The 25,834-nt window shown below is 37.3% G+C and overlaps 1 protein-coding gene across 9 annotated transcripts in view; it reads right to left on the bottom strand.

The window, feature by feature from the left end:
* Window positions 1–25,834, bottom strand: part of BNC2 (basonuclin zinc finger protein 2) — a 337,157-nt gene that overhangs the window by 214,444 nt on the left and 96,879 nt on the right. Inside the window, exon 1 of one of the 9 annotated variants that reach the window (XM_087741955.1) lies at window positions 18,658–18,701. The exons of 6 other annotated variants lie outside the window; for them this stretch is intronic. In XM_087741955.1, the coding sequence (XP_087598081.1) occupies window positions 18,658–18,696 (39 nt within the window). In that variant the 5' untranslated portion in view covers window positions 18,697–18,701. Of the gene's footprint in view, window positions 1–688; window positions 899–13,545; window positions 13,720–18,657; window positions 18,702–25,834 lie in introns of those variants that run through there. 2 more of the 9 variants (XM_087741958.1, XM_087741957.1) reach the window with 2 other exon arrangements.

The raw sequence follows: 25,834 nt of genomic DNA, 5'->3' as shown, positions 1-25,834 counted from the left end.
AGAGAGTTGGTCTGTGTGTGTACATGCGTGAACAGCACACAAATTCCACGACAAACTTGTCCGAACACAGGTGCCTACCTTTTTGTAAAAACAGTTGGTTTTTTTAGAGATCCAGACTACCCACAAATGTCACTTAGGTCCCAATTAGACTTCCATATACATATTCATGCAGATTATTTTCACACTAATCACCAGCAACATGTACATACAAATAATTATAGTATAACATATACCATAATTTTATACTACAAAGAGCTCTGCAGTGAGAGCTTCACAGTAATTTATAAAAAATTCACTTAAAAATCACATATGGCACATGACTTGAATAGCCTGAGACCATATGAAAACACAGAGAAACTGAAAAAATCTAGTATGACTCAAAACAAAGTTTCTTTCCAAGGACTGTATCTGCATGGCTGTTGTTCCAAACTCCCTATTCTTGCTCTACTAAACAATCCTGTTTAAACTTTGCTAGAAGTCACAACTTACACCTAACGCAAATTGGATGGATAAGTTCATTCCCTTAAATAAATAAAATCTTACAAATGCGCAGCATTGTTTCATTTCACTATTTTGTCCTTTTACAGTCTAAAATTAAATCCTCCTAAGTCATGTCAACCATTAATACAAAGAGATGTTTAAAAAATGTAAAAAGGAATGAGGGAGTAGTAATGGTAACATACAGTACCATGAGCTGCTCTGGCCTCCCAGCCAGTGGTGTACAATTAACAGATCACTCCTGGCCTTCGGCAGACAGGGGGGGGGGAAACCCTCCCCCCCAGGGCTCTGGGCTGGGGCGGCAGAGCGGGAGGGGGCCGGAGGAGAGGTCTGGCAGTTTACAGGAGAAGGCAACCCAGCTCCCTCCCGGTGCATTCCTTCCCCTCTATCTCCCAACCTCTTTGCGTGTGTCTTGTCATATTTTCTTCAGCTGCTAATTGTCTGGACTGCGAGATTTTAAACAGCCACAGCTTAGGAAAAGTGAAACCCGTCTAAGTGACTATCGCAGCCCGTCAGCTTCACGCTGCCGGGTAAAATTTTCCAGGGGAAGTGCTCTTCTGATAGTTCCCGAGTCTCTAAGTCACCCTCCCTCCCCCCTTCCCCACCACACACACTCCCCTTGAGGCCTGAATGCACTTGTGGCAATAAAACATTCATGCGACTTGGAATTTTAACACAATGCCATTTCCCTAGTTTAACCTGAAAGGAATGCACTAGTCACAACAGACTACATCATCCTGCCATTAAGCCCTGCCAAGGAACCGCTTTTTTGGCTGTGCTGGGCCAGCTCTGACGGGAAAGGAGTACACAGACCCACACACAGAGCACAGAGGGGCCACCTCTGCTTCCTCAGCCTTATCCAGCAACACCCTGCTCTTAACCATGACCCCTGGCCTGTTTCAGCGCTGTGACAGCCCTGTGATGCATGTGTCACTTCAGGACTTCTGCAGAGTCACAACACTGAGCAGGCAACTCCAGCATTTCACTGACTTGCTGCTCTGTCTCAACAGGCACTTGATCATCTGCCAGAGGGTGGTGGTTTTTTTTTTTCCTCTTTTTTTTTTTTTTTACATTTTCCATCTTTTTTTTTAAACATATACACTATTGTTACTGTTGAATGTTCTCCGTTTAAATCCAAAGACCTTTCCTCCACCTATATACCCTCCCCCCATCCAAACAAAAAAAAGGAAAAAAATACCCAAACCCAACCTTTCCAATTGCCTGTGGTAATTAGGTTATGATTACTGACAGAACAGTTTGCTTAGGGGAGTAGTTACCAAAGCTACCAGCACTTTGGTATTCTAGTGGCATTTTATTTTTTCTGTAATTAAAGAAAAGGCGAAGAAAAGGCAGAAGTATTTCCTTGATGATTTACAAAGAATGCTGGTGGGAAAAGGAAAACATTAAGTGTCTCGTTTGCCCTATGTTAACCCTTTTCTGTAATGACAGGATTGCTGCAAACACAAATCAGAAGTGTAGAGCAGCGGAACAATGTACGAGAAGTGTTTACCTGTCATTTTGATTTTTGAAACTATGAGCACAGATTTCTAAGACCTGAATTTACTTACTTTGTCTTGTTCTGAGTGACAGGCAGCACAGCCAACTTCACCGAAAAGAATTTTGGTGCTCTTTGCCCTTCTTCACTACTCGCTTTAATTCTTCTCCGGCTGAATTACCTTTGATTTAAGTGGACGGAGTGCATGAACAAACTGGCAAGGAAACATTTTCAAAAAACTGGAAACATACCCTCAGATATTTTGGCACTTGCATTAAAAAGGGAACCGATACCAACTGTCCTTGTGTCCTTGTTCTGTCCCTTATGCAGGTCATTACAGATGTCTGTAAACCAAACTAGGAGATGAAAGCATTCCTAGTTCTGCAGAACACAACACTGATTGTAACTCATGAGAGTTGACTAGCACTCCCTCGTGACTGATTATCGTGTTATCATAATTATCGACATGCCATTGTGGTTCCACAGATGCTTTACAGAAAGACCCAAGAGGATAGGTCCCTCTGCCCAAGGAGTTTCCAAAGAGAACAAGACATTACCACGTGAGCAACAAATATAGGTTGCAAACAGAAGAGGAGGAGGAGAAAGAGGTTACCACATCTGAAAGCCCAGGAGATGTGCTTTAGTTAGATAGCATCTCGTTCTTACGTCATAACATCTGGAACCATATCTCCACATCTAATCACCCAGAGGTCAGGGGAAATAAGCACAGGTTAGAAAGATATTCCATCAATACACAACAACATCCAAGTGCTGTATTTCAAAATGCACAACAGATTAACAGATCTGTTGATGAAGAATGCCTTGTGTCATTGGCATTGAAAATAATTTTTCGGTGTTTTTTCCATTGAGAATCATGTTTCCGGAATGCAAAAGAAAGCAGCAGTTTCTCTGGACTCCAGGTTTGTCTGACTAGTGTGTATGTTTTCAGGAAATTCAAGCTTGATTCTCTGTTTTCTAGAACAACAGAGATTTTACAAATGCCAAAGCAGCCACAGTGAGCAGTGGTTAGTATCACATAGTTCAGAGAAAGAAATCCAATGTTGGACAAATATGGGCTAGGCTGCCCACAGAACAGACTTTTTATAATCTCCACCCTGTTATGGATTAGTTTATGGCACGATGTGAAGATGTAGATAATTTGGGGGGAAAACCTGCAGTTTTGCAAATCATGTTCTGGTGTTCGCAGAATTTTCTTCTGGTTATAGCAAATAATCTTGGCTTGTCATTTAAATTATAATTAGTACTTGTGTTAGGTGATAAGAAAGGAAAAGGATCCTTACACATACAGAATATTTTTCATTATGCTTGGCTATACAGAGTCAAGTTTGCTTTATGTTTACCATGAATATGTAACACAGTGGTGTAAATGTTCAGCGTGAAGAATTGCATTTGGACCGAAGATGAAAGTTAAGTAAGCATATATGCAATCAAAGCTGTTCCATTGCTGAAGGCAAACAATACTTTAAATTTAGTCTATGGATGATAATACACTCACTCAGAACACAAAGTTCCCAGAAACCGTTTTTTTTGTTCTGAAAAATCTGACCTTGTTGATAGAAATCCAGTTGTTCTTTTGAAGGTACACTCTTGCATTTCAGAAAGTTTTCAGCATCTTAATGACCCAAATCCATGACTTGTAAAAGAACTGCCATCTTTTTAAAGGGCCTGCTTTTAATTCTACCTAGAATAAGTGTGAATGTATTGAGCATTTATATACAATGCTGTGGAGTTTGCGAACCTATGCCTGCAACTTCAAATATATGTATGTGGCCCAGGCTTTCTAGTGTTCAGTATGACCTGTCTGTGCTTGTAATTACTTTTTTCACTTAACAGGGTTTCTTCGTATTCAGTCCTTCTCATAAGGAGCAACTAGTAATTTCTACTAAATTCTGCTATATACAGCTCTGTTGAGTCTTTCCTAAAAGTCTTCAACCTAAATGAAAAATCCTCGATCTCCCTTCCATCAAAATAATCTATTAACAGTTCACCATAGCACAGACTAGTCAGGTGGAGGGGCTGCCTTATTGTATCATATCCATTCAAAAAAAGGAGGATAAGGGGTAGATAGTAGTTTGTATTTACCTCTGCTTTATACAGCTCTGTTGTATCACATCCATTCGAAAAAGCAGGAAAACAACCAATGCTTACAGTATACTTTGGAGTACAATTTACTTGAGAGGTGGCAGAGTTTAGATTCCTCTTGTGACAAAACTGTCTTTGATACCACATTGAAATATATACCCAGATAATCTAGAGTACCAGTACAGAACCTTTTTTTTTGTTTTATGGATGTCTAAAAATTTTCTCATGGTGAAAAGGGCATCTTTACAAAACAGATACAGACTGCTCTCTAGGATCTATGATCTGTTTAATTATCTTTCACAGGCAGCTTAGACACAAATCTCAGGGAGCATATAGACTGCAGATGGAGGGAACACAGCGATGCTGCAGAAGGATTGAGAGGTCTTTCAGGGCTGCAGTGTTGAAGAATACAATTGAATGCTGACTAAAGGTGTGACAACGCTGTTTGGGGCTACTGAAGCAAGGACTTTTTTTGGTACCAGTAGCACTACCATCACTGCAACAAAAATTAGGAAACATACACACAGCACAAGCTGATGGGTCTCTAGGGCATAGCTGAGAACATCTATCAGTGGTGATATACCTTGGAGTTCCAGTCATATTTTCTTGCCTTCACTTCAGATGCATGCTCTCATGGACTGACTTCAATACAACTTGAACATCATTCCAGAATCAGTTGACCTTCCTATCTTAAGAGTGGTCTGTTTCCCTTTGACCTCCTAGACACCATGAAGTAACATAGGAAAGTGTCAAGAGGGCACTAGGCTGCCAAGGCAAAATTGAATGCTTAGAAAGACACTAAATGAGGCACCGTATCTATTGTCTTTTTCAGGTCCTCAGAATTCTCAAGGAGTTAAAATTAATGTGATGCAGGATAGGACGAAAGTGATATTCTTGGTTCTTCACTGCTCTATCGATTTCTGACAGCTGACAAAGTGTCCATCTGGGAAAGATGAAAGACCCCCACTCAGGCTCATCTCTGTAGAAAAACCATCAATGGTATCCATTGTGTACATACTTCCCCAGCATACCAGGCACCTTACCACTTCCTAAATGTATCACAGAAGGCTTGGTTCAAGCTGTTCCAAATAATCCTCAGTCTTGAACACTTTCAACAAGAAAGAAAACACTCTGCAATTCTGCCGCATTCTTTAAGCTTGGCTCAGGAACAGTGGTCTTGCATGTTATAAACTACATTTTCTTGAAGCTAATCTGTCAACCCTTAGATGACAGAATGAGTGAAGGTAGCAAGCAGGTTCTAAATGTCTAGAAATTTCTGTGCTCTGTTAACCTTTAATCTGCTGACAGGGTAGAAGGGGGATAGTAGAACATTAGAAAATCAACCCTGTCAATCAGAATTCTGCCTGTACAGGGAGGATGCCTGGAGTATTGGGGGTTTGGCACAAAACCAGAGAGGGTAAGATAGTGGTCTGAAGAAAGAGAAGGGACTATTTAGAACTGAAAAGCCAAGAACCAATATTGGGTAGTATCTCTAAGCAATATAAATAATATTAATCCCTTGACAGAGGATGGACATTTAGCACCAACAAAAGCCCAGTGGAAGCTGCAAGAGAATTAACATCTGGGTGCCTGTCTGACTCCTCCTCCACAACAATAAGAATCTTTTCCTATTTAGGATTTGGAATCAATGCAGGAGCCAGTGCCAGAGGAGACAGCTGCAGAGTTCTGAGAAGGCAACGAGTGAGTGAATTCACATCTTCAGTTAAAAGTTTTCTGGCTGCTTGTTTAGGTTCCTGTATCTCTGGAGAAGCATCTGAAATGACAGTCCTCCACTGAGTTCATGGGGCTTGGATGCTGAGGTATCAAACTAGTACAACCCTTCTGTTCCTCCTCCTCCAAAGAGCTGGAATGAACTGCTTTTTCGGTTGCCAGGGGCTGGCTCTGGGGGCTCCCATACCACCATCTGCATGGAAGCCTTCCCAAGGGGTTGAATACAGACTTCTTCCCAAACAGAACTAGTGGAAACATGTGCACCTTTATACAAAAGCATAATTCTGGGAGAAACTCGCCTTTACTCGACGTGGTAGCAAATGGCTGCCTGCACTGGGTAGGGCAATTGGGCACAGAAAGAAAGGCTGCTATATGAACTCTGCTATTTCCATCAACTACATTTTGGCTTACACACAGAGATCCACATAGTGCGTTCAGGGAATTAGGCAGTTCATACGAAAGACTTTTTGTCTGAAGCCTGGCCACTAGCGCTCCTTTCCTCTGTCCTTCCATCATGGCACTAAAACAAGGTCTAGAAAATTCTCTCTCAAAGCTTGGTCAATGCTTGTAGGACAGTCACAAAATAATCATAGGCAGGCCTGCATCTATTTCAAATCACTAAGAGTTGTACAAATGGATTATGACCTGACATTACTGACAGTCATTTCAGTAAGCAGGGGAAGAATCATTGTTACTGAAATGAGGTTTGCAGAGCGCAATGACTAAAATGTAGAGAACGCTTTGACAAAGGAGCTGCAGTGTAACCTGTCATTCATGTTTTTTTCTTACTGAGCAACCATAGTTATGAACTAATGTCTACAAATTGTTCCTCTTACTGGGAACTCACAGTGCTCCTGGCACCTTTGGCAAAAAACAGCACACAAAAATATGAAATAACAGAAGAATTTAATCGTGGAACACTAGCAATACCTCGTATTAAATTCTCTACAGAGACAATTCAGTCCCTGTGGTTAGAAACAGGAGTGGCATTTAGAAATTCAGTTTCTGCTTTGCCATAGTACTCAAGGTAGTAACTCAATTCTTTATTTGGGTGCCAGCTTCCACAAGAAATAAAGTTTTATTCCACTGAATTTATGTAACACAATTTTTTTTTTTCTTAAAGTGCTTTCAGATAATTTGAAAATGGGGCAGAAGACGTTCATGATGTTTGGGTTTTTTTACACCCACACATGTATTTAAAATTTCTTTGGTGGAATATACATAAATGAACCTCCAGTCAAATGCGTATCTCTGATTCACTCTACCTAAGTCCAACTTCTAATGTGTGTCTCATAAAAATAATAAAAAGACTGAATAAAAGTCTTCATTATAAACTGCAAGTTTTTTTATTATAAGGAATGACCACTCTGGCCACATTTGTTGTCAGAATAGCTATGGTGATAGTCCATTCTTCACATCTTCTTCTTTCTTTATTGTGTTCCAGTTAAATTCTAAAGTCTGTAGGGACAAGACTGTGTTGATTTCTGTATGACAACAGAAGATGTGAGCGCATCATCAACCAAGGCTTCAATTCAACCAGTGCAAGGAATAACCCTAGTGAAGACAGAGAAACACTGCTTCATGGCCTCATGAAAGAGCCTGCTTAAAATCTGTGGCTGCTACAAATCCCATATATCTTAGTTTTTTCTATAGCAAGATGGCACAAGTACTTCTAGCAGCTTTAATATAATCCATGATATTAGACATTCCTGATATTAAAGTATAGTTGTTACAGATTTGAACTGAATTTGGGACAAGGAAGGAGAGACCTATCTCTCTTAGCTGTTGGTATCAGTATTGAGTAGCTTTTTTTCTATCTGGTCACCTCTTCCAGTAGTCCTTCTACAGATCCTTGCTCTTATTTCACCGTTTCCTCAAACAAGGTCCAGAAGCTTCTGCCAAAACCACCACAAATTATGCCTCAGCTGACACTAGGTGCTCTGAGGGCATTTATGCAGCATTCATTTCTGCCAGACCCCTAAGCTGAGTGTATCACTTGCATGACTAAACCAGTCTCCAATGGTTCAGAGACTCTCTTTGCCTAAAATAATAGAAATATATCCATCTGCATACACCATGTAACAGATGCACTTCAGCATGGCACCTCATGTTTATGTGACATTAACACAGCCAGGCAGACTTGGTTTGTCCTCTGCATGCTGCACGAAGTTACAGTGGCAATGCCGGCAATGCTCTCTGAAGAAAGTAACATGTTATTGCGAAAACATGGGAAGACCTACTGTCTTCTGTTCATACTCTTTATCTCATTGGTGGTTTCAATTAGCCTCTGACAGTCCAGTTAAAAGACAAAAGCTGTTTAATCCCCTCAACTCTATGAAGCCATAATTCTAAAACTGTTACCTACCAAAAAAGATCTCTATGGAATCAGATTATGATAGTAGCTATAAACAAAATAGGTGACCGATGTGGATCTTACTCAGTTTATCTGAGATTTCGAACCCTGCTCACATTCTGTTGGTGATGCCTAGAAAAGTATATCACTTTATTCACCTGCCAGAAGAAAAGGTTTCCCAGAAGCACTGTATCCCAAACAACTGAATTTGTCATGTTATAAAAGACAGAAAGGAAGATTTCTGTTGATTATTCCTGAAATTTCCCTTATCAGAAACACAGCATGGGAAAGAAATTAGCTTAAACTCTCACAGCAAACAATGGTAAGAAAAAGATAATCAAAATAGCACAGGAATAATGAATGTGCAGTATAAGAGAATGTCATTTCACTACTCAATACTAGCTCTAGAAATCTGGTTCATCTATGCCAAGGAGCCACAGATAAAAATATGACCATTTTATTAGCCATCTTAAATGAAATGTAATGTTAATTTCATGTACATAATCTTCATTACTGCAATACATGTATTACTAGTGTAATTTAGTCAATTAGGGCATAGCTACAAATCTGTCAGGTGCCACCATGAGAAATATAAAGCATGAAGTTGCACTGAAAACGTTAAAAGTGAATAGCAAGATAGCAGTAATAGGGATAGGCTGAGAGAGGAAAGAAAGTGTAGGAAGAGGAAAGTCTTAAAACCAGCTAATTACAATCAGAATAAAAAACCATAGCTATAAACAGCATATTTCAACAGAGACATGTAAGCACAAACTATCTTTAGATCTGTGCGGACATTCATTAATGAACAACTAGACAAAGTACTAGAGACTCTAAAATTCAGACCTAAGGTACGCAGTTTAATATTGCATTTCAATGGCTTTTCTGACTTGGCATATATTCCTTCTATTTCTTCTCTCTTTCCTCTTTGACTCAGCTGCTGTATGGAAGACCTCAGCACAACACAAATTAAATAAAAGAACAATGTGTATCTTCGCTAGAGAACGAGGCTGGTAAACGCAGCCATTCATCCTTGCAGCCCACCGCCTTCTCCCCTCCGCCCCCTGCTTATTCCTCCCCCAGTCCAACCAAAAATATTATGCACGCAGGCACATGCATATACACACACGTGTATATTATGAGCTTTATGCAATGAGAAATACGTTAATTTACTCAGCTCGGCAAGGCACATTCGGTAAGTGTATTACCTGGATTAGCTAAAATAACAGAGGGGAAAAGCTGGGGTAAGCAGGCTGAAGCCCTGTGTGTGGCCAAGGCAGCGGGAAGCAAGGCAGAGAGAGAGAGAATGAACCCAACAACACAACAGTGGAACAGGCAGCTGGCCTGAGATGCTAATTCAGCGCTTTAACAAATCAATGCCACTTGAAAAGTACAATGTGAGCCCTCACTGGGTAGATGTCAGGGGACCAAGAAAATGCATTCTCAAGTATTTCACATTAAGAGGGAATAATGTGTTAATTTATAACTCTTCACCCTATACACTTGGATTATCCATCTGTGTCAGTGATTTGACTTCTTAAATTTATCAAAAACATGCGCAAAGGGAGGCATCTTCTGCTAAAGCATTGGGAAACAGCAATTCAGAAACAGTCTGCCCTATTTGGTTGTTGGGTAGAGGGCTGGGTTTTTTTTCTTTTTTTAGCTTTTTTTTTTTTTTCCTTTGGACCCTTTGGTCAAATGAAGGCCTTGCCTTAGTGGTGGCTGATTGCATTAGGTACCATCTGTCAAAAGTGACACCACAGAGCAGCAAAATCTTGAATCAGCAACCTGAGATGTCATCATCGGAATTTAGTTTAAGGAAACTTAGCAAAATCCCTCTGCACACCTAGCAGAAGAGAAGCTGCTACGATTAAAACACCATTCTAAATGCCAGCTGAGATCTACAGATGCTACCTACTGAAATACAAAGGAGAGGAGGCTGGGGAGGGAGAAGTAAGTTGGGTTTATTTTGAGATGCCTTGTATGTATAAGGAGTTTCCACACAAACTTGAAGTAGAACTGTACTAAGAAAACTATTACTGATTGTCTTGAGGTCAGATTCTTCAAACTGTTTCTTAACAAAAATCGTGTTAGTTTTAATTATACAGACAGCACCATTTCATATGCGTAGAGAATCTAATGTCAGTCCAGAAAACACTAATCAAGCCTAAAGTGCCTTTGTTTGGAAAACATGTCTGCTTCACAATTTAACCCTTATTCATTAACTTTGCGTTCATTTAAAGTGTCAAGTTATCTGCATGACAATGAAGTCTGTTTTATGTCTACTGAATTACATACGGCACGGACAGTGGCAGTGTACCTTGCCACCTAAATATCTTCATCATAATGCAGAGGAGCAAAATCCAAAGAAGCAATAGGGAGAACGTGTCCTAATTAGGACCAGCTCAGTAATATTTAACACAAAGATACAGGGTTTACTGACGAGCTTCAAACAAACAGTTATCTATCTGTGGGTTAGATATTAACAAACAAAAAAAATTTAGGAAGAGCAAATAATTTCTAAAAATTTCTGGAAAGCGTAAGCGGCTTTTACCATTGTAGATTAAATTAAAAAGGCATGGACAACTTTCTAGGTGCTTGCATAATTGCCACTTCTATTTCATTGTATTTGTATTACACAACGCCTACATTGTTGTAGGAAATTTTTTTGGTCAATTATACAATTGCAATAGAAACAGACACTCAGAACATTCATATGTAAATAATATGCTGATGAATGGAAATTAGATGCTATAGATGATATGTAAGTATCCACATCTAGTAAAAGTAAATGCTACTTCACTTAAACAGACTTCAGTACTACTGCTTCTGCCATCCCCTCCTTCCCTAGTATAGGCAGGTACAACACAAGATGAGGGTAGGTGGCCTTTCGGGGGGTTTCTGATGGCTGTGAAATTAACATGGAGAAACACACAAGCTAGAAAATAAACCTGGTTTTGACAGGAAAGTGTTCTATAATTTCATGCTTTCACATGAGGGCTTTGTCTTTTCTTTTTGATTATTTTTTTAAAAACAAAGACCTTGGAAATATATATTTTCTTTTCCATAAAGAATGCAAAATGATTTTCTTTCAAAACAGGTCACCCCTTAAGGAGTATTTCATATTTCTGGCACCATGCACTTATTTTCCTTCTCTTCACATGAAACCTTATGAAGGATATAACATGCATGCTCCATAGGCTTGTTTAAAACCTTAAAGAATCCTGAGGGGGCCTTTAGGTCTGTTTATTAATTATAACCCAGAAAGGTACCACATATGTGCACTGATTGCAGAAAGTCTGCATCCTAGCCTCTCACACAAATTTCTATTCCTGTCTGTCCCGTCCAGACTTCTCCCTAATATAAGCTATCTATTCTTATCATTATAGTACATTTAATCCCCCTCTGCTACTCCCCTCCCCCCCTTTCCGGACTCACCTAAGGGGTTAAAAGACTAGAGTACATTTGTGACTTGTCAGTGACATATAATACCCAGGTCCTTCATGCAATCAACTTTTACTTGACATGTATTTGCTCATCACAGGACCCGCATTACTACTGGGAAAATGAAGAAAAACCTAAATTAACACTTGACATTCAATATGGTCAAGTCCTTAATTGGCTGGGCTTCCTGAGAAAGCAATTTTCTATTCCCCAAACTGTTCGTGTGTCATGTGTGGAGTGCAGCTCTTGGCCATCACTGCTGTCCCTCGCTCACTCTAATGAGAGCAGATGAATTAGTGCTACGTGACACGATTTTAGCAGGGCTCCCTCCTTCCCTCCCCCCAGTCCTTTTCCTCTGTTAGTGACAGCTGTGTGGCGGGGGGGTGGGGACAAGGACACTAAGAAATGCCAGTTCAAATAGTTCTGTGAAGACTGAATATTTTTGAAATATGAAATGTTTTCTTGATATTCCTGAAACCTTGCAATTTAAAAGTAGTAGGTAGGGAGAAGGAGATGCAGCAGTATAAAGATATAAGAAATTAGCTGAGTTTGGCTGGATACAAATTAACTTCTAGCATCTCTCCCATCCTTCTATTAACCTGTAGCAATCTAATTAAAATGGAAATTTCCTACACTGGAAAAGTAGTTTAAAAATGTTTAGAGAGTCGGTAGCTAGATGAATTTGCAAATTTTTTTTTGTGTAAATTTTATGTAAATAAAAAAATCACTTCTACAGCATGCTTCCCTGTGTGACAAAGATCATGTACTACAAAAGAACGTTTGTGTGTCCTGTTTGGAAAAGACAACCATTGCATTCAGTTTATTTTTAGTATATGGGAAATTTCTTTCATCCAGGATGGTACTGCTCACTTTCCAATATAATGTTAAATTCTAATAATGGTTTAACTATTTGAACACCAATGGAAATCCCACAAGGAGTTCAAATCTTTCATGAGTGTTTGTCAACTTATGAGAGAATGCAATTTGTATCACTAATATAAAAATAAAACAAATGAAAGTGGTGTAAATAACTGGAGTTTCAGCTGATATCAAAGATAAATGAGGAAGAACAGAGACTAAAGAAGCAGGGTATTCAAAATAGTTAAATTGCCCACAAACAAAAGAATGAAGTAGATACATACCTGAACATTTATTATTGAAAATGCACGAATACAAAATGATTTCCACTAGACAGCTCTACGTGATCATATGGTTTCACTTGACATATATGTAACAGAAAAAGCAACATGTATGTCATGTATTGTGAATGAACTTTAAAAAAGTCTGGCATTGCACAATCAATTTAAGCAAAAATTGTTAAGAGTTATATTAACAGTATAGCTGAACTTGCCTCAGGAAGCGTCCTTGTCTCAGATAAAAAACAAGTAGCTTTGCAATTTGCAAGTTCTTTCTCCAGCTCTGAGCCTGCCCTTGTAAAGTTACATTACTTCGGTAATATTACAAATAAATGCAGACTGTTAGTTACAAGACAAATGAATGACAACATTTTTGCTGTAAAATAGATTGATAAACATGAATTACCCCAAACAGAAAGGAGATTTTTCACTGTATGTTTCTGTAGCCATGACAAAGGTGTGCAGCTTTTTGTAGCTATGGTTGTAAATATTTCAATAAAGCAACAACAACAGAGTTTAAAGACCTGCTTTTTCCTATTTGCTTTTAAAACATCCTCTAGTTATTTCAGTGTTTTCAAGCTACACAGAAGGAACACATACGGCTTTGGCCACAAGAATTTCTAGACGACTTTAAATGTTCCTGTATCTCAGGTGCTGAAATAAGCCCTCAAAACATAATAAAAGCTCCAAAAGGCAACTATGATCAAAAATTAAAATATCAGTCATCCTTACTGTTATATCTTCACACAAAAAAAACCCACCATACTGAATGAGACCACGGGTCATACCTGTATCAGCAGAATGCTAAACTTCAGAGCACTTCACTGACAAGAAACGACTCCACATTTGAAGCACTTGTTGGTGAGGCGAAAAGTAGTTAAAGGTTTTCTTTTAAAACAAAACCCAAACTTTACTCCTATAATTTTTTTCAAGTAACAAGTACCATAGCAGAAGCATTCTCAAGAAACAAAGGGCACAGTGATCTAGCTAATAGTGTTGTGGTGACCTTTGAGACACTGGCTAGTCCGTCAAGCACCATCTGCGATATGTACAGCATAGTTAGGAGGAGGATTATTAACTGGCCTAGAAAATGAAGAGCAATTTCAGTCTTAAAAAGAATGAACTGAATTCACTGAACTTGTACAGCCTGAGCTTCTGAGTGCTGCTAGTTAAGAAAGCCTTCTACTTCACAGAATAGGATCCAAGGATTATGTTGAATATATGGCACCTCTCATCTTAAATTCAACCCGAGTTTTGGAAAACTAAAATCAAAGAAGCACTGTACCACAGATCACCTTTTCTATCAGCAAGACCACCATTGCTGCTGACAGTGATCACGGATACAGTAAAGTTCCTAGGAAACACAGGACTACTGCCTAATGGAACTGAAAGACATACATTAAAAAAGGCTTAGCTTTTCCTAAAAATATTAATTCTACTTGGTGTAGGATATGCAGCACCAGCATCCTGATTCAGCATCCTCAGATTTTAATCATGCAACCCTTTCACATTGCTGGATGAGAAGTAGAAATGACAGCAAATAATGGGTCAGAAGAACTACGTGCTGCTAAACTGGAAAGCTCCTTTCCTTACTGCCTACAGTAAAACAGCCCATTAAGAGTTGTTTTTTGATTAAAAACAAGTAAGTAATTTCAGCTATGGCAAAGTGACGTGTTTTAACTTGACATTTTGTTAAGGATGAGTACCCTGCAAAGCTCATAAAAGAGTGAAGAGATTCAGTGGAACATTAAGATTTACTATATATACTCAATGCCACTGTCACTCCTGTGCAAAACACGTCAACCCGGAAATATCTGACTCAACAGCCCTAAGGTTATTTAGAATAGAAAGTGAGATTTTTACATGTTTCACTTTGATGCCATGAGAGCAGCTGCATTAAGTTCTCTCAGTGGTTTTCAAAACCCAAATAAAATGCTTGCTCTGTGTTTTAAAAGTTACTGTGCAAATGTGTGCCACCCACCCAGTCTGTAATAGCTTACATTCACCATTTTCAGAAAAGATAAACACAGCAGAGAAGGAAATGATAATATAAAAACAGCCTGGCACGTGAAATGAGGAAAAGCATTGTAGACTATCTGGCAAGACAAAGCACACAAATGTTATTTTGTGAAAATTAATAGCATCTGATATTATACTCCCGTCCCAGTACTCTCCCCCAACCTCATGCCCAAATTAAAGGTATTTTATCTAATTCCCGGTTGAGAGGTTGCTAAAAGTGGTAAGTCACAGCTGTGTTGACATTGAACTTCTTGAACACAGAATACCAACGTCACACTGACACGCTTTGCAGATGCTTCGTTACAAGCAGCACCAGTCACTTGATTTGAAATACCTAACCTAGCTGTAAAACAAACTGTTAATCTCCAGCCTCTTCTCCAGTTAAAGTCTTCTTTACAGTTCTGGAAACACACCAACACCTTATTATGTTTATGCTAAACTTATCTGCATTTTGATTGGAATTTGACGGTGACCAGTGGTTCAACTCAATGGTACCTCAGACACTGCCAACAACAGGCCCCACTTACTCATCATTTTAACTAGATGCTCTCTCTTTTTGTTCCCACAGAAATCTATAACACAGTGACCTTCAATTTAAAATACAAACTAATTAACCATCCATTCTATTGAAAAATGTTGGTATAATGTTGATATCTGACTTGCCTGGAGAATTTCAATTATGAACAGACTTACTTTTCCTTGCAATGCAATAGACAAAAAAGCACTGGACATCAAATTCTGCACACAGATAAATGATGCTTCTTTATAACAGATATCAGTATTTGCTTTGATACACCTTGTTTCAGAAAACTGTATTCTCATAGCACTTTTCTTCAGTCAACAAAATTACAGCTACCTAGGTAGGTGAGTATAATGTAATTGACTCGTACGGAAATTACAGCACTGCTGCAACATCTGCACAATAACTTCACCTCTGAAGACTGCAAGCATTTCATCCAGTTCCTGATACTCCCATTTAAAATTCGTGCTGGAGCTAGAAGCATTGGCTTCAACAACTTGCAAAAGCCAATGACCAAATATAGTACTTTAATCATGACTTTAATAATTACAGCAACCTCTGAGGTTTTACCTTCACGAAGACAGATACTTTCTAGACTACAGCTGTCTAACACAACAATGCTGACTTCTGCCTCATGTTCTAGTAGTTTTATGATAGTCAATGACTATCATCTGTAAAACTTACTGCAAAGCTCTAGCAGCACTATGTTTCTTACAGAGCTGACCAACAGCCATATTTCACCCCAATTAGGAGGCCGGGACCATGTTTCTCCTAACTGTATTACAATAAGCCGACTCAAAAGCCTACACTGCAATTCAGCTAGCATTTTTTAAATCCTTACTTTGTTTTTTAATATTTTAAACTATGGGGTTTTGTATGCTCTTGGGGCCACGGATGCCTACATTTCTAGATGCCAATTTTCATATCTACGTTATGGTAGCAGAAGAAAAAATATCCTGGATTCCAATCTAGAGAATATAATGGATAACAGTAATATAAAAAAAAATAATGAACATGTTTTATTTGGTACCATGGAACCATTGACAGTTTTGCAGTTCTTTTCAGTGAGTCTCAGAGAGCATAAATGGTTTAACAATGGATATTATTCATAATTTAAAATGAAAGTCCTTATCAATCAATTACATACGTAAAAATATAAAGAGAAGCTATGTACACTAGATACCTGAAATGATTACAGATAATATCACAAAAATCCATGTAGAGTAGGTAAAGTAAGATACAAGTATTTTTAAAGATAAAATTATTTAGATCTCGGACCATTTTATGGACTGCAGAGTTAGCTTCAAGAGAATTACTTTTCAAATGGACTACTATGATTTTCTATAGATATGTCCAGACTCTGTGTTACGGTGGTTACATAGATGCATTATTCATTTACTTGATTCATTAAAAAATTATTTACAAGGATGCTGTATTATTGTAATGTGGATTTTTTGCATGGAGGCTGGGGTGCGTTATGACTCTAATTCAAAAGAGGAAGAGAGAAAGGGTTACAGAATTCATAAAAAGCATGTAGACGAGATTGAGACTGGCACACAGTGTGTGATAAAAATCAAATATGGAACATAATGGGACATATGGAAACATATCTTTTGTGCAGGGAAGGATGAATCACAAGTTCACAGCTGGAATTTATGTGGATCCTTATTTAGTGGAGCATCTGTAGCCACTGTTTAGCTACATTCCCACATCAACAACAAAACGGTGCCACAGAACAGAACACATGCATCAAGCTCCAGCTGGTATCTGCGCCCACCACTCCTTTCTTTTCCCTGAAGCCACATTTAGTCAGTTTTCTTTTTACAGTTTGTGGGTGTATAAACATGCATATGCAAGTCAGTGGATAGAATCAAAATGCCACACCTGACCATTGCTGAATTTTGGAAGGGATGGGGATGTGGCATAGAAGGGATAGGTTCAGAAGAAAACTCCAGTCATTTAAATCAGTCTCATGTCTATAGCTTTACTTTATGCATTCTACATATTTATGTACTTCATGTACTTTAGATGTTAGAAAAGTTTTATTTCAGTTTGGTATCATTAAAAAAGGCCTTTAAAATGCAAATTGAAAAATCATAGAAAACATGATTTATATAGCTCTATTTGGAGAAAACCAAATTTCAACTTTGTAATTATAAAATTGTATATGCATTGAATTGCTTTCATATTTTCACACCTGACTTTTAGCTTTGCAACACTAGCAAAAAGCAAAATAAGAAGGTGGAGAAAGACATCATTTCATGTCTAAGCAACTTTCATGCAAGAGAGACACAAATACCAACTAAAGATGCTTAAAGTGGGGTTACTTTTGGTTTTGGGATTTGTGATGCTTTGATTTCTAAGATTGTTGCTGTCTATGCTATGAGTTAAATGATTTCCTTCCACTGCCTTCTGAAAGATTTCGTTAATGAAGATATAGAATAATGAAACATACATTTTTATGCAAGAATAAAATTGGATTTAAGGTAAAAAAATGCCCAGCACTGAGTTATCAGTCAGAGGATTTTTTTTTAAACAGCTAGCATATACCACACCGTTTCTCTCAAATGTGTAATTAAAATTTTTAAGAACTTAGATTTTAAAGATCATACTTCTACAAATATTGCATTATTTGAAACTAGAGTACAATGTTCTAATGCTCTAATGCCTTCCCCAAATTTTACTTCTACAATTATTTCTTCACTTAATATGTATTTTAGATGTGCTCCATCACGGAACAAGCAAAACATGAATTACCTCTTCCTGAGGAAAGACTGTAGGAAAAGCCCTCAGACCAGTTCTGTGATTATAGACTGTACTTGTATTGATTTCAGTGAGAACAGGACTAGGCACTTAAAATTAAAATTTTCTAGTATTGCAAAGTATTCTTTTTCCACAGAAACATTTTGTATCAGCCAAAGAGCTTGAGATACCTTGCTTTTGACCTGTAATAGTGTACTGACAGGCTGACTGCCTCAAACAAGCTTTCACAATGGAAAAAACAGATAGAAATTATTTCAAATAAATTGTCAGGTAAGTCTGATGATGTAGGAAATTCATTAACCATTTTTACTGTTGTCTGAACATTTTCCATGTTCTTGGTTGTGTTCTAAAACCCAGCTTTTACTTCTCTCCTTAGACAATCAGACTGAGAAGCCACTAATGAAACTACCCTCATTAACAAGAAATACACCAGTATGTATCTATTTCAATTCTTCCTCAATTTTTAAGGAAAAGAAAACAAAAAATGCCACTTTACAATAAGTGCTATGCCAAAACTGGAGAAGCAGCATTTTCCTTGGAATGAAAATTCACTTATGACAGAGATCCTACATTTGTCAGGTTCTCGTAAATAACTTACCTTTGATTTGCTAAATACTAATTTAATATTATGGCTCATGCAACCAATTTTATTTTTTAAATATTTAAGGGAAGACAATGTCTTCAGAATGCTACATCAAAAGGTAAAAAAAAATACATATTTCCAAGTGAACTGAAATGTTTCAGTTGTCTTTCTTCTTTATCCCTGTAGAGAAAAATCAACATCTCAGTAGATTCCACAGCAATATTTCAGGAAGTCTTGCAAAATAGTGTCATAATATTCTATTTAGATTACTTTGTCTTTTGTGTTTAAAATGACTTTGTATTCTAGGAAAGAGGGAAGCGAAGTCAGAAGAAACTGGAAATTATACATGGCACAAGACAAACACAGCCAGCCATATAAATTTCTTAATGTAAAACAGAGTTTACTATTCAGCTATCACTATTCTAGTAGAAATGCAACATTTTTTAAAAGTAGAACAATGATAAGAAAATGTAATAAGTAAAATCTATGATAATGAGATCCCATGTCAGACAGACAGATGCCAAACCTTATTTCCGTACATGAACAAAAACATATATGGTGAATTGATTTTTTTTCCTAGCAGAAATGAAGTGATTGATAGTGTCCAGGTTAAAATTTATTTTCCTTAAAACAATCTGATCATTCTTTCTCACTCCTTCTCTCTTTTCCCCCACCCCCTGCCCTGAACTGAACTTTAGCATTGCATTAACAATGGACTGGTGGCTAGGAGGATCTATTAAAATGAGTAACTCACTGCGTAACGTACTTTTCTTGCAGTATGCTCCATCTGCATGAAGCCAATGTTTTGGTGTGCTGTCTGCTGCTGTAACCAGTTCTCTCCCAGATATCAGTGAAGCTGTGCATACATTTTATTTTTTATGCAAATTATGGCTTTGGAGAGGTCATGCCTCAACACCATTGAATTAATAAACAGCCAATCTGTGATATAAAAAACATATTTATAATCATCAATCACCTCTCAGATTATAACATTGTTTGCAGAACATTATAAAAACTCTTAAGTATTGGGCATTTCTTTATGGCACTCTGCATAAAGATGCAGCAAAGCATATGAATAAATCTCTTTTGGGGGAAGCTTGTATAGAGAGCACTTTTCCTGCTATCTTTAAGGACGCCAGCAGTTAAAGAGTGAGCTGTTTCATAAAATTGTTTGTACACCGATGTTCGAGTTACACTTGAGGGATATGGTAATTTAGAAAACGGATTTTTGTTTAAGGCTTTGAATGCTAAAAAAAACCCCACTCCACCCCAAACCCTGACAAAACTCCATAAAGAAATCACATTATTAGATCCTGAACAAAAAACAAAATCCTTACAATTTGTAGCACAAACGATAAAGTTCTTACACAGCTGTTATGTTTTTCCTGGTTTGGAAACAGTAAGACAGAAGTTGTTTTTGCTTTTCATACCTGCTTTCACAACCCCTTCTTCTGTGCATTCTAATTTAAAAGAAAAACTAATATTAGATAAAGCAACACATAATTTGACAGCCTACCAGTTAAATTCTGACAGGGTCAATAAAATGAGAGCTTGCAGGAGTCCCAGATGAGGAACACTTTCATGAATGCCTCCATTGTGTAAACTCTCCGTATATCCTGCCTGCAAATGACAGTCATATGCCACCAGCTGCAGGAGGCATTCCAGCAATGTCAACTGCTGTGGGGCATTAAGGCAGGGTAGATGAGTTGGTACTTCTTTGTATTTTTCCCTGGCTAGAGCAAGGGCTGTCACACGTAACTCATTTAAGTGTTATTTTTCTAAAGACTATGGTGTTTATTTAGAAATGTAAGAAAATATATAATTAAAGCCTTGCTAATGGAGCTCCTCATTTTAATAGTAGTTTTATTATATAAAGCCAGCTGGAAGTAATTATTTTTTTCCTTGCATACTCTTCATTAGTTTGTACCTCCCTCCTCCCCAAGACATCTATTTCAGATGTTTTTATCAGATTTATGTATTTTAAAAAGTAAACTGTCCAGGGAACAAACAGCCACTAAAAGTTATGATAGGAAATATGAAAACCCCAATGTCCACTACTCAGAAATACAGTCGCTACCACTTCTGAGGAGACTGTTTTCCTATGAGCTCCATTTTACCGATTGCCATAAAATATAAGTTTTAGATAATTCCTGCAAGAAAAAAAAAAATACTTGGCATATTTTTAATTAAGAACTAAGTCTGAACACAGTGATACAGGTTTGTGGTTTTAATTGTTTTTAAATAACTCACTGATGTCCAAGCTGATTATTTTTTCTCTACTAAGTCTGTGTAGAAAAAAAAAAAAGTGTTGAAGCACTCTATTAGTTTAATTTTCCCATTTTTCTCGATATTTATTTTGTCAAATAAACACAAAGCTCCTATTTGAGATATAGGAATACACATATACTGAGGGCTCCTTTTTAAATATTAGCAATGCCTTGGTTAAGAAATTGTACAAAGTAGAGATCAAACTCAGATGCTTTTCAGTACCTTCCATGTGACAAGCCAGGGCATCAGACATTTTTATCATGCTCTCGCATACAGGCACACTGAAAAACAAAACACTGCACTCTTTGCATGTCAGCACCTACATTCAGCCATCCTTGGAAGGGATGCTTCTCCTCCCTGCCCCTCATCTTTTCCTATAGTCCCTTATAATCAAGATTGTTTTAATTACTCAATTACTGCCAAGAAGAGTTTTTCTTTTAATACATGTTCAGATACATATACAGAGCAAGAAAAACTGTAAGTAAAGAAAAATGAGGAAAGGCGTAAATAAATAAAGGATATCAATAATGATCTATCATAAAATGACATTTTGCCATTGTACATCCTCAGGAGCCGTAACATCTCACAAGACATCCCTCTGAAAGCAGCAATAAAACTGCAATACAGTACACGAGGTCTCATATTCTGTGCAGGCAAAGGGCAATGAATATGCTAAAAGCAAATCAATCTGCATAAAAAGATCTGACAATAACATCTTCAGGTATGTTTGGGTTTTTATATTTTTTTTCTTAACAAGAAAACAAAGAAGACAGAACACTTTGAGAAGCCAAATTTTTATGTAAATGAGAATAATTCCTTTCAAAATGCTACTTTATTGATTAAATTACCTTTTATCCTACTGTGTTGCTACTTTTCCTATGGAAAAGTTGTCAATTCCAGTTAGCAAGGAGTCTTGTAAACATTTCTCCTCCAATTTAATTTCATGTTGAATTATACTGCCCAAATTTCATTTTGAGATTTCTGGTTCAAAAAATTCAAAACTTCAGAGCCAAACTTGAAGCAACCATAATTTTGCACTGGCTTTCAGGGTAACCCATGAAAAACTGAGCTTTCACTAACTCATACATAAAATCATACACAGGCCCGTAATGTCTAAAAGCTCAGACCTGACCAGAGACTTTAACAGAAAACCTGGTTTAATTTCTGGCATGTGATAAAACAGGAAGCCAGGTTTAGATTTCTTTAAGAAAGTGCAATGCCTAACTTTTTTTTTTTTTTTTTAAATGATGTTCATCTCCTAAGCGTTTAAATAATAGAAAAGATTAAAATACACAAGAGCAACTTTCTTTACCACTGTAGAATCTTGTCTTGCAAAATACCTGCGCATTTAGCTTCATAAAAGTTACACGCATACAGAAGGCTTACAGAATTGAGCTCCTAGTTACAGCTCACTCAGAAGGCTAATACACTGCTATCTGTAATTCTGTACCTAAACTATATGCTGTCCTTGATGCATGACAGGGCCTCCAATGACATGAATGGAAAACACATGCTCGGATCACGGTGAGGATATGATCCTTTATATTCTATTTTCCCCTCACTGGTACACACCAAATGTGGAATTGTTCATCTGAAAAGAACTACATTGTGTGACATTTTCGTTCAAACTGTTCAAAGCCAGAAGTATTGCATTTTAAAGTTACCGATCTTTACGAAATACACAATGGAATGCATAGAGAAAATACATATGCAGAGAATCAGGTAATCTATTTCCTTCCCTGGAATTCTGGTTAAATAAAGTTTAAAAAGAACCACCACAAATAAACAAATTATGTTCATCAGCTGTGTCTCACTGTTCCTCAAGTTGTTAAAAATTACTGAGAAAAAGAAGAGCAATTAAAGGTTTTTTCAACATTAGTCACAGTAGATATTTCAAAAAAACCAGAGACGTTTACCATGCCACTCAAATTCTTCTATAAGGGGCATATTCCAAAATGCACAGGTAGGCAGACTGCACTGATCTCTACCGATGTATTTGTGTTGTGGTCCATTTCCAAATAAACATAATCTCAAACGCCACAGTAAGTTTACTTGCCAGTGACAGTACATTTCAGCTTTAATGACAACCCCAGTATGAATTTTCTCACTTTCCATAAAGCTTCTTAAAGTATCACCTATTATTCACTTTATAAGAAAAGCTTTGACTTCTATGTTGTGCACGGGAAGGAATGGCAGGATCGTAATCGTGTCATTTTCTCTTCTGAACTCCCGTGCTCTGTAAGTGGCAGATGACACTCTCTCCTTTCCTTTGCACAAGTGCACAGATACGCATCATCAGTAGAGGATGGGGATGCAATGGCTTCCCAAGAGAGTCAGAATAGCATCAATGGTACATTGTTGGCAAGTTCACACTGATCAAAGCAATTCTGAGATGCTCACCCCCCGCCCCCCGAAAGAGATGGCCTCTTTATGACAAAATGTTGTGTGACACAGCCATACAAGTGGCACTGTTTTCTTTGTCAGTGAAGGAAAATCATTTAGAAAACAGTTGTCAAGTATTTCAGTAAGGGAAAGGAGGCATTAGGGCATTACTATAATGAGTGGGGTGAGCAGTAACAAAGCAACAGATGCCTGCCCATAGGCTGATGTACAGTGTCTTATTTTGGATATTTGTTAGACAGACTGATGTTAAGCTAAAGAATGCATTTTGCCTCACTGAAAAACTGTATATAAACACACAAACTTTTATTTAATAAAACTGCTTTTTAAGTTTAAGTCTACAGGCGGGCTGGGCAAAAAACAAATCCCTTAATTACAGTTTATCTAGATGTTGATATTTTGTCATTACGCTCTCTGAATTATAGTAAAAAGCTGCATTAGTGATTCTTTTTCTGAACTAAAAGATTAAGAGACAGCAACAATGAAATTCTCCCTTTCTCCCTCTTCTCTGTTTCAGCCTTCTCTTTCTTGAGCCAGTATGATTCATCACCTCCTGGGTATACTAGGAGCCCCAAGTTTGGAAATTCTTCTAAACTGCAAAGAACCATTAGTCTACAAGGCAAATCCTTTTACAAAAGCACAAGCACTATTGTTTGAGAAAAATAACTGCTCAAAGAAAGCTATACACAGCATATGTTTTGAGCATTTCTAGTAAAAAGTAAAAGCTCTTTAAAGCTTTTGTTTCTGATTGTACTTTATGACGGCAGTTCTGTATCAGTGAACAGAGTGTTCCTTTGCAATCAGCACAGTGTCACAACGACCTGGCAAATACGAATGCTTTCACTATCACTACAGTCCTTGCAATCTTGCCTCAGCTGTGACCCATTCACTTTTGCCCCAACTTCACTAAGATGCCTTACTCAGCATCTAATTAGTTAGGGAAGATTTGCCTTGGCTCTTAACCCTGACATAAGAGCAGGAGACTCTGCTGCTGTTATATACCAAATCTGTTCTGTCACTACATTAATCAATTCCCCATAAAACTATACATGAATAAGTAACTACTAAAATACAAAGTAGAAAAATAGAAAATAGAAAAACTATACATTTTAAAATGTTAAACACTAGTGCTTATTGCACAATATATTTGAGCATGTGCTTTAATATATGCTTCAATGTTTCATGCAGATTTTACAGTTTTGTGCATACATATCTCAAAGTTAATCAAAGATCTGACTGTTCTTAGCACATCATCAACTATAAAATACACAATGGCACGAATATGTTCAAACATTGTATGTATATATGTGCAAGATTAATATGCATAGAGAGGAACGGGAAACATTTTGCTATGTTTTAGTTCTCCTGCAAATACTGAACACAGTAAGAGAAGCTATTGAGATTTTTTTTTTATTATTTTTAATGATGTATCATGCACATAGCCATGTATCTATCACTGCATGTACTTGTATGTCTAGTGCTATATGCCATACAAAACATGCTGCGCTTTTGCCATGTACAATATTTTCTAATGCCTCTATTCTGAGGCACATCAGAAGCAGCATAAAATTCTTGATGCAAATATTTTTAATTTGCTAAAAGGACAGGTCTAAACCATTCTTTACCGAAATACCCAACAAAATTAAAGCAAGTGTCTGAAATGAGACAATGTAACCTGATAAAGCTTCTGAATTCATACTAGCACATGAACTTATTCATGAACAACAACAAAAAAATCCCACCTGGGGTCAGCTAATCTTTAAAATGGTGTGATTAAAACATATATATTAAATAAAATTATTATGTTTGCTGATGCTTAGTGACAAAGGCGATTGTAACTACCGTAAACTACAAAATGCATTTTACCGTGTTAATCTTCCTCCCAAAATGTTCATAATAAATCAATGAATGGCCTGTTATCGAATTAAGTTTGAACTCTTTTTGCATGTACACCTATTTAAAAGAATACTTATATGCTACAGTAAAACAGTTAATAACTTAATAAATGTTAAAATTGCATACAATCTCTATGACTAGCAACCCAAGAACATTTAAAAAGCTTTCACCTTCAATCCATTAGACATTACACTATGCTCCTATTTTTAAATACTGGTTCAATAAACAGTTTATGTGCCTATGTCTACATCAATGTTAGGAACTATCAGATTGAAGAATACAAGTACAGCTCAGAACAGGCAATGCACATTGTACACAGTTAAATATTTCCAGCAATATTAATGCATACTCCACGTATTGTAAGTATTATTTAGTTTTCCTTGGAATAAGCATGCATTTATGCAAGGAAAAAAGTTGAATTTACTGTACCATATCTCTCATGAACAGACGCGTCTATATTAATATACATCATTGATTTAATTTTTAGTTTTCTTGGCTTCCCGCTCACCTATCTAGAAGTGATTTCTCTGGTGATAACTAACACATCATGCTAATGAGAGAATCTAATGTACAATAGAGAAATGTCACTACTAATAATATTTGCATGAAGTTAAATAAAGCAACTGTA

Source organism: Nipponia nippon, unplaced genomic scaffold (genome assembly GCF_047370975.1).
Source record: "Nipponia nippon isolate SJK-2023a ecotype South Korea unplaced genomic scaffold, ASM4737097v1 scaffold_8, whole genome shotgun sequence".
In the NCBI taxonomy this organism is placed as follows: domain Eukaryota; kingdom Metazoa; phylum Chordata; class Aves; order Pelecaniformes; family Threskiornithidae; genus Nipponia; species Nipponia nippon.
Note: the sequence above shows the minus strand (reverse complement) of the source record. Positions and strands in the feature narration are given on the sequence as shown.